The sequence below is a fragment of the Primulina eburnea genome, chromosome 9, assembly GCF_022965805.1.
Source record: "Primulina eburnea isolate SZY01 chromosome 9, ASM2296580v1, whole genome shotgun sequence".
Classification (NCBI taxonomy): Eukaryota; Viridiplantae; Streptophyta; class Magnoliopsida; order Lamiales; family Gesneriaceae; genus Primulina; species Primulina eburnea.
The window spans coordinates 26,268,808-26,281,612 of record NC_133109.1 but is presented as its reverse complement, the minus strand read 5'-3'; the positions used below and the strand labels follow the sequence as shown (position 1 = coordinate 26,281,612).

Sequence of the window (12,805 nt, the reverse complement as noted above, 5' to 3'; positions counted from 1 at the left end):
TAGATTTCCAGGAGATCAAGGAATCTCCCAACTTGATGCAATAACCTGTAACCGAGCGACGTGTCATCGGACACGCTACCCAATCAGAATCACAATAAGCATGCAACGAGAAAGTGTTATTGGCTGGCAACATGATGCCTAAACCAGGTTCAGATTTTAAATAGCGTAACACACGTAGAGCAGCATCCATATGTGACTTCTTTGGAGCATGCATAAATTGACTAAGAAGCTGCATGGCATAGCAAATGTCCGGTCTTGTAATTGTAAGATAGATGAGTCTCCCGACCATTCTTTTGTAAGCATTCGGGTCAGACAATAGGCAATCATCAAGATCAGATGCGGAGTTTTTGCGACTTGAACTCGTCCAGTGCATGACTGGTGAGCTTCTGATGTTGTGCAATAGGGGTGTCGCAAGCCTTAGCACCTGTCAAACCAGAATCGGCTAATAATTCTAACACATACTTACGTTGATTTAGATAAATCCCCTCTTAGACCGAGCCACTTCAATGCCAAGGAAATAACGTAAGTGTCCGAGGTCCTTAATATGAATATGAGAGTGCAAAAACATTTTGAGATCAGAAATTGCTTGCTCATCACTTCCAGTGACTACAATGTCATCCACATAGACTAGCAATAATGTGACGTGCAAGGAGTCACGCTTAACAAAAAGAGAATGATCATGCGGTGACTGGACAAAGCCCGCGAGTTTCATAACACTAGCAAATTTAGTATTCCATTGGCGTGAAGCCTGTTTAAGCCCATAAAGTGACTTAAGAAGTCTACAAACACGATGCTCCCCTTGAAGGGAATGACCAGATGGTATCTGCATATACACTTCTTCATCCAAATCACCCTGGAGAAAGGCATTTGTTACATCCATCTGATACAGAGGCCAATTCTTAGCAGCCGCAAGACTAATCAAACATCTTATGGTGACAATCTTGGCAGTGGGAGAGAAGGTATCATGATAGTCTATCCCTTCTTGTTGGGTGTAGCCTTTTGCTACAAGGCGGGCTTTAAAGCGATCAACTGTTCCATCGGGATGTCGCTTGATTTTGTAAACCCACCTACAACCAATGTACCTTTTCCCAATAGGCAACTGCACTAAGTCCCAAGTATGATTCGATTCCAATACGGCTAGCTCTAAATCCATAGCAGCCTTCCATCTAGGATTCTGGACAGCCTCATGATAAGAATGAGGTTCTCTGTCAGTAGAAATACAAGCAAGGAAAGACTGATAAGGCTTGGAGAATTTAGTATAAGTGAGATATTGGGTGAGAGGATATTTCGAAGTGGCCAAATTACTATGAGACAATGTGGGACAAGAGTAGTCTTTGGTCCAGACAGGTGGCAGAGAGACACGCAAGGATCGTCGTTGTGGTTGAGAAACCGTAGGAACCTCATGAGTGACAGAGGATTGGGTCAAAGGATCAACAAATTCAAAAGGAACAAGTGGTGCATCTTCAAGGGAATCGGATCTAAGTGAATATGAAGGAAAAATGGGCAAAGGTGGATCAGGAGTGGCGAAGGGAAAAATGTTTTCGTGGAATACTACATCTCTTGACACAAAGAATTTCTTAGTATCAAAACTCATCACCTTGTATCCTTTTTGTGTGCTGGAATAGCCCAAGAACACACAAGCATTTGCTCGAGCAGAAAATTTGTCCTTAAGTGTCAATGAGGTTGCGTAGCACAAACATCCAAAGACACGAAGATGATTAAAGGTTGGAGATTTATTGAACAGCATTCTATATGGTGTTTTGTTTTGCACTAACGGACTAGGAGTGCGATTAATGAGATAACAAGAAGTTAAGACACAATCTCCCCAGAATTTTAAAGGCAATGAAGATTGAAAGCGAAGAGCTCGAGCTATATTGAGTATGTGTCTATGTTTGCGTTCAACAACTCCGTTTTGTTGTGGGATATAAGGACAAGAACTTTGATGTATTATGCCTAAGGAGTTAAACAGTAGAGTGCAAGCACTTTTGAAGAAATCACTTGCATTATCAGTGCGAATGATTTTCACAATAGCAGAAAATTGAGTACGCACCATGTGGAAAAAATCTGCAGAATCTGTAGCACGTCAACCTTAAAATGCATAAGATAAACCCACGTGGCTTTGGAAAAATCATCTACTATTGTGAGAAAATATTGCTCACCATTACATGTAGGATTATGAAAAGGTCCCCAAACATCAACGTGGATTAAGGAAAAACAACAAAGTGAGGTAGATAAGCTCTTAAAGGGAAATTTAATTCGAGTTTGCTTAGACATTGGACAAATAGAACAATGAGGGAGACTTATGGAACTTGATATAAAAGGCAGCATTTGCATCCGAGATACAGACATGTGTCCCAAACGTTTGTGCCAGACAAAATGATCACTAGACATATCAACTACAGAATTGATACGGTTAACAGTGCTATTACAAAGAGAATTAGAAAATGGAGCAGAAGATATTATGTTGGAGTTAAAAGAGCTGAAGAAGAATCTTGTGTCAAGTTGATAAAGGCCATTGGATTCTTTACCAATCCCCATTAATCTCCCAGTCTTGAGGTCCTCAAATAGGCAAAAATGAGGATAAAGTGTGACAAAACAATTGTGATCTTTGGTAAATTTGGATATCGAAAGTAGGTTGAAGTTGAAATCTGGCATGTGCAAGACATTGTGAAGGGTGATGGATTTTGTGAATAAAACAGACCCTATCCTATTGACATGAGCCTTAGTACCATTTGGCAGCCTCACAGACCTAGGAAAAGTTGCTACAGAGTCAGAGCCTAGCAGCAAACACAAATCTCCAACCATATGCTCATTTGCACCACTATCAATTATCCAATGTGATGAAAGATTTCGGGTAGTAGGCATACCTGCCATATTCACAACTTGTTCCGCCACAGAAGGAGGCTTAAGAGTCCCTAGCAGCTTCATGATCTCGGCATACTGAGCAGGGGAAAAGACTGAGGCAGCAGCAGGTGTAGGAACATCTTCTGTGCTAGGCAGAGTGGTAGGTTCACTTTGTGCTATATCAGTCAAATTAGCATAAGTTTTCTGATTTCTAGAATAATCCTTGTAGGCTCTGCCACTTTGTCCTCCCCTCCTGTTGTTATTGTCTTTGTACAACTTGTGAACCGGAGGGTATCCAACAAGTTTGTAACAAAAATCTTTGGTGTGGCCATTGCAGTGACAATAATCACAAGTGAAAATGTCCTTCTTTTGGCTTCCATGCTTGCCTTGTACAGAAAAAAATGCTGTGGAAGATTCCTCCACAACAGAAAGTGATCTATGGGACTCCTCCTGGGAGATAATAGAAAAGGCTTGACCAACGGATGGCAGTGGACTCATCATCAAAACTTGACTACGAATATGTGCATAACTGTCATTGAGTCCCATCAAAAACAGAAGTTTCTGCTGCTGATCATGTGCAATATATTGCCTTGTCGTGGCACATTCACACGAAGGGAGTATTACCAATGATGAATACTCATCCCATAGTTGTTTCATCTTACAATAGTAACTCGACACAGTGTTGTTGGCTTGTGTTAACTTCCCAATTTCACGGTGGAGAGCAAAAATTCTGGAACCATTAACCTTATCAAATTGATCTTTGAGATCAGACCAAACAGTAGATGCATCAAGTGCATAAACAATTCCCACAAATATTTCTTTGAAAACGGAATTCATGATCCACGACAACACCAAGGCATTACATCTCTCCCAATGATGAAAAGTTGGATGATCAAGGGAAGGTCTCGGACATGTGCCATCAATAAATCCAATTTTGTTTTTCGCACGCAATGCAATGAGCATCGCTCGACTCCACTCTCCGTAATTGTCAATGACAGATAACTGATCAGTAACGAGACACATACCAGGAGTATCGGACGGGTGAATGTAAAGTGGATCAGTGAAGCCAACATTGACCGCCATTGAAGTAAACTTCGATCGAAGCTTCCCAGAAAAAAAAATTGAAGTTGCTTGCGTAGAAATCCGCAACCCTGTGCTGGTGCAAAGCAACAATTTCAAAATTGGAGACAGATCGATTGCTCTGATACCATGTTAAAGGCAACTGAATTCTATGATAGAAAGGAAAAAAAGAGTAACCGAACTTCAGTCGGAAGAAATCTTATTGCGGAGAAACTAAAAACCGAACAATGAATTCAAGTGTACACGTATTTATACTATACAAAAACGTATTTGTAAAAAACGTGTTTCCCTATTTCCATAACTATCAACACTACTCAAAAGTAGTTTGACTCGTTCGCACCCCAAGGACCTTACTCCAAAGTTTTGAATCCATTTTCATTGTAAATGTGTAGTTGTACAGATGAAAACTCAAACTGGCCTATGTAGCTGCTGATTTAGGGGTGCTTTGGATATTTGAATTGGTTTTAAAATTTACCGAACTAACAATTGAAAGAAAAACAAACAAACTTATTATAAAAAAATTTATATGTATTTGTATCATTTAGTATTAATAATATGATAGAATGATAACAAACGTTACTATTTTTTTAATCAAAATATTTTATTTGAAAAACATTAGAATAAAAATCGATCATTCAAACCAAGTCAAAACAGAGCGAAATCTAAATTTGTGCTGATTTGGTTTTTAATTATCCATAGTTTTGTTTGATTTGCAATTTTACAAAGCCGATAAAATTAGTTTGGTTCAAGTTTTTGTAAATATGCAAAAATTTGTGTGAGACAGTCTCACGGATCGTAAAAATCTCTTATTTGTGTTATCAATGAAAAATATTACTTTTTATGCTAAGATTATTACTTTTTATTGTGAACATCGGTAAAGTTGACCCGTTTCACAAATAAAAATTCGTAAGATCGTCTTACAAGAGACCAACTCTTATAAAAATATGAACAATTCCATAGTTTATCACTTTACCTACCATTCATTAGATATATGTTTTTCCTTATAATATATTTCACACTCCTCTATTTCTGTCTATTTTAACTGTGGAAAATGTGCTTGTGTTATATCTGTATAAAATTTCCAACTACTTATTTCAACTTATACATTTGAAAATACAGAAGAATTAGGAAATTTTTATAACTAAGCTAGTTGGTTGGTATGGGACCATTTTTTTTCCCAATCCAATCGAACTAGGCTAAAACTTTTTAGGCTGATTTTACCTAAACGAATACGAATTCTTATAGTTCTTCGTAAAATTTGAGATAAGATATTGAGTTCGATATCCATATTCCTCCTCCGACTCAAAAACAAAATATATATAGTGCGACAGGCAAAAATAAAAAATGAAATGACAAAAACTTGTATAAACCGAGTAGTCGTACGCAGCCATGACTTTTTATTTGGTGTAACATTACCTAACAGGACACCGTATATAATTATAGTTCACAGAGATTGTTCGGCCGCGGACAAGTTACTCAAAATCTCGGCCTTCACATCCTCCGGAAGCGGCGCAGAGGGCCCAGCCTTTGAGTAGAAGTTGGCCAGAGATCTTATAGCTTTCTCGATCATCACATACGATTCCTGCAACGGCGATCAAAACCAAATCAGCATACATGCACATTTACACAATGATCAAGCATACATGCATCCAATCCAAATACCTCACTGGATACTATGTTTTGCCCCCTCCAGCCACTCAGATATCCTCGGATCGATTCCTTGGCAGCGTCGGCGGTCCGTCTGAACTTAGCCATGTCTTTCGTGTCCTCCTGAAGCGACTCACGCAGCGTTTTCAATACTTCCCGCGCGGATTTCAGGTAAGCCTTGGGCAACACCTTCCCGGACTGTGTTTTCTCATTAGGATCAAACAACGACTTCAAGGCCCCCGACAGACCACCCTCTTCTGATCCAGCGCGAGCCCGTAACGGCACTACCTCGTAGCTCAAACTCAGCAATGCAAATACAACGAGCTGGCGACGAGGGGATGCCAGCATGTGTCGACATCTGCATTGCATTCTATTTGATGAGTTGCGAGGAGTCCTTTCCATTCTACGCCGCAAGGTGATCCACACTACAATGGTTGCATTCTCAAATTCAAAACCAATTATCTATCAGTAATTGGAAACATAATCTGTGCATAACTCACTGGAATCCGATGTGACAGCAGAAAGGGGGTTCGTAAATGCTGCCATATCAGGGCATGAAAATCCAACCACTGCCTTGTTCTCCGCCTCCTGCAAGAATCATATAGAAGAGAATCTCAAGAACAAATCCCAACAACAAACATCAGTTCAAGCGCGCTGTTCGCTCAAACTCGATTCACCCCAAATCAATTCTCGACATAATTTAGCCACTCAAATTCATAAACAGCCAATGGGTTCAAATCAATCACTTGGAAAAGGTAAGGATTACATACCCACCAAATCAGGGGAACAAGCACTTTTAATCTTCTTCTTCTCTCCTAGAATGTCATTCAAATTCTTGAAACACTGTCTGTCCGTCTTGCCACGTCTTCTCTTTCTTTTTATCCAACCTTTTATTTATTTTGATTTGATTGATTATTTGGATGCAAATACGGGCCTCCGATGGGCTTAATTCCCTCTATTCGGGCCTGGGCTACGTCCTCCTTGGTAAATTTTAATTTGATCCGTTTGATATGTGTGATGTGATAAGTAAATGATTAAAAATTATAGTGATTAAAAATTAAGAGATGTGTATTAATAATATGGTGGGATAAATAACATGATGTTTGATATGACTTTAAAATGATGAATTAATTTTGTAAATTTTATTGCAATGACCAAAATACCCCAAATGTTAATTAAATATATATTCTTAAAATAATTGAATAGATAATTAAATATTTATAATTATAATTTACATTTATTAAAATTAATTTATATATATTTATTAGAAATAAATTCATAAATATGTATTTACTTTAATAATTAAAATAGCAATAATATTTTGAATATTAATATTAAATAAAGTTCAGTAATAATTAAAATATTATTGTATTTTAAATTAATTATAAATATTCTTAAAATAATTTGATAGATAATTAATTATTTATAATTATAATTTACATTTATTAAAGTTAATTTAAATATATTTATTAGAAATATATTTAAAAATATTACGATAATCATTAAACAAAATAAATTAGAATTTAATAAATATTTATTTTCATTAAAAAATTAATTAACAAGATTAGAAATTTATAAAAATTTAATTTAAGATAGATTTGCATTACAATTTATTTTTTTTAAAATGATTGAAAATAATAAAAATATATGAAATTATTTTATAAAAAAATATAATAAAAATGTAAATATTATATTAATTATTAATTTTTTACTAATTTTAATTTTCATATTATATTAAAGAAGACAATTCAAGGGTATTATGGTTAATATACAATTTTATCATTATCACTATTCAAGAATTATATATTATCACACATTTGAGGTGAGATATTTAATCACACAAATAACATAAATAGTGAGGGCTTTCAATCATAATCAAGAGCGTTCATGCTAAATTAAAAATGAATCAAACATTAGATAAAGGATGATTATTTAATAATCATTCCCTTATCATGGCTACCAAACATAGCCTTAAGTGTTTTTATTTATTATTCCTTTTTTTGTAATTTGTATTGGATTGATTCCTTAATGAAATATTTAATTTGCCTTGCATTTTCAACACTAACTTATAATTTATGAGATCCATTTCTGAGTAGACTAAACATAGAGCAATAATTAAATGTAATAACTTTTAAGTAATGAACCTTGTGCCCACGCAAGGTGTGTACCCCAGCAATATTAAAGTGCAAGTAAAAATTACAAAACTTTTGATAAGTAATGAATTTTGTGCTAGAGCATGGTGAGTACCCAAGCAATATTAAGATGTAAAATTGAAGAAACCTTTTTTAAGTAATGAAATTTTGTGCTCTGAGTACAAGTGTGTGTACGCTAGCACTTAATTGAACAATAAACACAAGACTAAATTTTTACCAAGTAGTGAAATGTTTGTTCGAACCACAAATAAGGTGTATCAAAATCTTACCGTGTGTTAAACCAAATACACTCATGGACCATCGAGAATGTAGAACTTATGTGTTTGCCAAGCTATGTTGGGCTTATTGAGTGCCGAGTTGGTTGGTCTTACTCTTCCTGAGGCGTTCTTGTTAGACGGCCAACCAACAAGTGTTGGGCTTACATTTACCGGACCGAACAACTTCATCGAGTCATATGTCAAGCGAAAATTATGCATTTATTAAATGTAACAAGATAATTATTCGGTTAAAACAAAATAAAACCCTAAATTTTTATAATAAAGAATACTAATAAATCAACCAGAATAATAATAATAACAAGATTAAAATCGAGCACAATTATAAAGATGTCTATAAAATTAAAACTAGTGTAATAATATCTATAAAATTAAAACTAGTGTAATAATAAAACTAATAGTACTGATAGGTGAGCTTCTCAAAAATAGTATGTTTTGAGTGAGTGACAAACGTTCTAAGGCGGCTTGGTCTTTTTTCCTTCAAATATTCCAAATAGTATGTTGTTATGGCTGTTTTTCCATGAATTTGAATGGTCCTTTGTACTAAGGGTCCAGCTTTCATCTCTCTCTTTGCCATTGAATCTTTCTCATCACCTAGTGATCTCATGATCGAACCTTTATTGCATTGTAAAATTCTCCATAAAATAAACTTTTATGCTCAAATAAATCGCAAGTACATGAGTCAAATTACAGTATATATGTAAATATAAGTATTGTCCCACAGATACTCTATCACACAATTTTTAGTTTAAAAAATTAATACTTTAACTACGTGTAAACGATAATTTGTAGGATAGATTAATGCACTATGAATGAAGATAAAAATATAAATTAATGAAAAAATAAAATCAATTCAAAAGAATATTAAATTAAAAAGTGAATGAATTTTTTGTGAATTTAGGTTCATTACCCATATTTGATTCAAATAATTAATTTCAATAACTATTCATTTTTTTGACGAGAATCTCAAAATTATTTACATACTCTCTCAAATTATGCTAAACTAATTCAACATAATGAAACAATTAAATTTTTTTTTAATTATTTATCAAGGGCGATTTCATTTACGACTTGTAGAATCCCCTAACTATTGAATGATTGGATTATCACTATCAATGTGTATTCAATTTCATATGTCTATATAAATTCTAAATATATGGATTATGTTATTCATTTATATTGTAAAATATTCTCTCTAATTCATTCAGAATATAAAATATTGTAGAAGTTAGCTATATTTTGTCGTCGTCGTCGTCATAGCATATTCCCGCTAGTTGTGGGGTCTGACTACATGGATATTAGTTCTCAAAAATAAGTTATTTTTCCACATGTCATATCTTAAACCAAGATTAAAATATTCTCCTTAACCACCTTTACCCAAGTTTCCAATGGCTTAACCCTTTCTTCTACTCTTTCCATTAACTTGTCAATCAAACACATGTTGGATTGGTGGAGTGTTTGGTCTCCTCTTCACATGACCAAACCATGTTATACATTTCTCAAAATCTTAGTCGATAAATATCATATACAGTCTCTTATGTTGTTCTCTATATTTCTATCATTTGTTTAATCAAGAAATTATCTTCCATTGTAGAACTACTCGGCATAAACCAAATTGTTTCGCTGATACAGTAGTGATACTCCTAAGTCTTCACTCTATCACTTGATCTCATAACTTCGGCATATGGCACATAAGCTTAATCCCTATATAGTTTAAACAGTCATTTATATCTCCTTTATTATTATAAATTGGTACTACAATAGTATGTCTCCAAGATTCTATCATTTTGCTAATATCTAGAATCCTATTAAGAACCGGCCATTAGATACCAACTTCCCCTAGACTTCCATACCTCAATTGGTATCTCATCCGAGCCAATTGGATTCCCCGGTTTCATGCTATTATTAGCACTAGATCTACGATGGAACAATAGATGTTTTAATTTATGTGTCTCATGTCTACCCATGCTTAACTCTTCCATACTTGTCCCGTTGAGTGACTTCTTAAAGTAATTCATCCGCCTATCTGGTATAACATTACCTTGCATTAAAATTCTACCATCTTCATGCTTGATACTCCTAATATGACTCAAGTATTTAGTGTTTCGATCTCTATCTTTCGATATCTTAAAAATATATTTACCTCATTCTTTTTTGCATAGCATATCATACAAATCATTATAAGCTCTTTTCTAATCATCTCATATTGCTATACTACTAAGTCTCTTGACTTGTTTATACAACTCATACGATCCTTCGTCTTTAACTTCTTTCCAATTCTTGAAACTTTTTCTCTAATGGCCTGTTGAACCTCACCATGTCTCTTTGTCATGTCTTCCCTTCCTTTTAGCCTTTCCAAGTACTTCCCTTACCCCACTCTTTATATGGTTAGCCATGAGTTCAAATAACCCAGAGGTATCGATCTTATCCTTACGCCTTACATCCTCACATCCTTCGAGGACTAACTGACTATCTAAAATCTTATCACTAAGAATTTGAAATGCATCTCCCTTCATAGTCCGCCATTTGATCCACAGTCTAATATGATCATTGTTTACTTTACTTCCACTCTTAAGGCAAAGATCTAACATTAATAGCCTATGTTGGGTCGTCGAGTATTCTCCTAGTATGACCATACAATCTTTACTACTACTTAGGTCTTGACTCCTTACAAGAAAGTAATCAATTTGACTTATATTATGCACATTCCTAAAGGTTACTAAATCACTCTCCCTCTTCTTATAGAAAGTGTCTAGTATCCCATGATCACTATCTAACTTGACCTCCATGGACCCTCTCATATCCAAATCTATCCTTTCCAACATGGCCATTTAAATCTCCGCCTAAGAAGATCTTTTCCTCACGGGGACCCAACATTCCTTCTTAGTCTCATCATCTGATTTCACATGTGGTTCATACACACTAATGATATCTGGTTCTAAGGCTAAAGTGATACTCAAAACCCAATTTCCAAACCTTTTAACTGTAACAATTGCATCCCTGTAGGTTTTATCCACCCTTATTCTCACTCCATTTCTAGTTTTATTTGTTCTTGAATATAAAATTTTGAAAACTTATACTAATTCCTTAGTCTTGCTTCACTTATACTTTGTCTCTTGAAGACAAGATATATTTACCTTCCTTATTCACATGACATCAAATAACTCGATTGACTTGCCCATCAATGTTCCTATGTTCCACGAGCTTGATCTAATCTTCCTAATCTTATTTTGAACTAGCTTTTTTACTCACCCCTGTCCAATAAATTGCAAGAACCCTTGATTATTTATCACTGCAACCAAGAGCCGCTACAGCGTGCCTAGTTTATTTGACACTACACTTGAGTATAGGTGAGGCATGTCACTTAAAGTGAGTGACGACCTATCATTTTCCGTTAATCTGTTTGAACTAATATCCATGTGAAGAAGTGTGTCGCAATAGTTGGTTGATTGTCATAGGCCTAACATCAACGGTGATATATATTTTTTGGTGCTAGGCTATCACTGACATAGCACCAACACTCCTCCTTTATCTGGGCTTGTGACCAACAGTTTCAACAGGCAGATATACCCATGTTTCAACAATTCAAATAAATTAATAACACAATCAAGTGTAAAGCAAAATTCAAAAATTAAATTAAATTAAACTTGGTTCGGAGTATGATCCCCTAAATCCCAAAAAAAATAAACCGAGCTACTAAAACTCATCATAGAAAAATACCAAAAACAATAATCAAACAAATATTCTTCACTGAAAAGGTTAAAAGGAAGAGAAGAACGTGCGAAATTTTGTCTTCTTGCTTGCCTCCTCGACCTGGTTTGTCTTCCTTCTTCCGATGGCTGCATGTGTGTTTGAAATTGGTGTAAACTTCGTGTATTTGGTGTCCTAGGGCTCCTCATATATGTATCAAAAGGTTCAAGGGTCCAACAAGATAAAGAATCCATGCATATAAAAAATTTCTTTCTTGAGTGGCGTTGAGGCAGGGCCGATCCTAACAATACTTGGGCCTAAGTCTTAACTTTTAAAAAGAGGCCTCCGAATCATAATGTGTGTTCATATATTTTTTCGTTCCATAGCAATTTTTCAAATTAAAGGAATAAAAATATCAAACATGTCCAAAATGATCACTAAAAAAGAACCCGCATAACAGTTTTAGAGCTAAAAATACTAATCAAGTCTGTATAATCAAGTTGTTCAGTAATTTTTTTCCCAATCGATAACATAGCCAATTCATTCAATCTTTCTCGTGACATGGTTGATCGGAGAAAAGTTTTGATGAGCTTTATCTTTGAGAAACTTCGCTCTGCACTTGCTACTGTGACCGGGACAATCAACAAGATTTTATAAGCAATATAAGCATTCATTACATCCACCAAAATTTCAGTTAAAAAGCGTATATTATATATGCCACATAAAGCCCCGAAGAAAGTAAAAAAATACAATAAAAAATTAGAAGCCCGAACAAAGCAAATACAAGAAAATAGACTTACAGCTCATCACGGGTCTTTCAATCAAACCTAGAGACGACGCAACGGCTGGAGTCGATTAAGGCTTGTCTACAGATGAATATTGGGGAAGATTGGGGAATAAATCGATAACATGCTAAGCAAGTTCCATTTAATAAATACTTGGTTTTGGGCTATCTAATAACTAGTATTATATATAATAATTTTTTTAAAAAAAATTTTTGGTCCCCAAAAAATAGATGGGCCTTGAGTCATTGGACTCATTTGCCTCCTAATAGGCACGGCCCTGCGTTGAGGTGGTCGAAAATTATCACCTCAGTGCACCTTTTTATATCCCTTT

At 35.1% G+C, this 12,805-nt stretch overlaps 1 protein-coding gene across 1 annotated transcript; it reads right to left on the bottom strand.

The window, feature by feature from the left end:
- Positions 1-5,306: 5,306 nt before the first annotated feature.
- On the bottom strand, positions 5,307-10,830 carry LOC140840833 (uncharacterized). Its single transcript, XM_073207999.1, has 6 exons — positions 10,316-10,830; positions 9,984-10,078; positions 6,346-6,458; positions 6,072-6,159; positions 5,587-5,996; positions 5,307-5,506 (listed from the first exon to the last, which is right to left on the bottom strand). The coding sequence occupies exons 1-6, from the start codon at positions 10,828-10,830 to the stop codon at positions 5,369-5,371; spliced, it is 1,359 nt and encodes a 452-aa protein (XP_073064100.1). The 3' UTR covers positions 5,307-5,368.
- Positions 10,831-12,805: the final 1,975 nt, after the last annotated feature.

Coding starts and splice junctions, on each gene's coding strand:
- LOC140840833 (XM_073207999.1), bottom strand. CDS start 10,830: ATGGCCATGTTGGAAAGGATAGATTTGGATATGAGAGGGTCCATGGAG. Junction 6,459..9,983: donor GAAGTCACTCAACGGGACAA/GTATGGAAGAGT, acceptor AATAAATAAAAG/GTTGGATAAAAAGAAAGAGA. Junction 5,507..5,586: donor AAAACATAGTATCCAGTGAG/GTATTTGGATTG, acceptor TCGCCGTTGCAG/GAATCGTATGTGATGATCGA.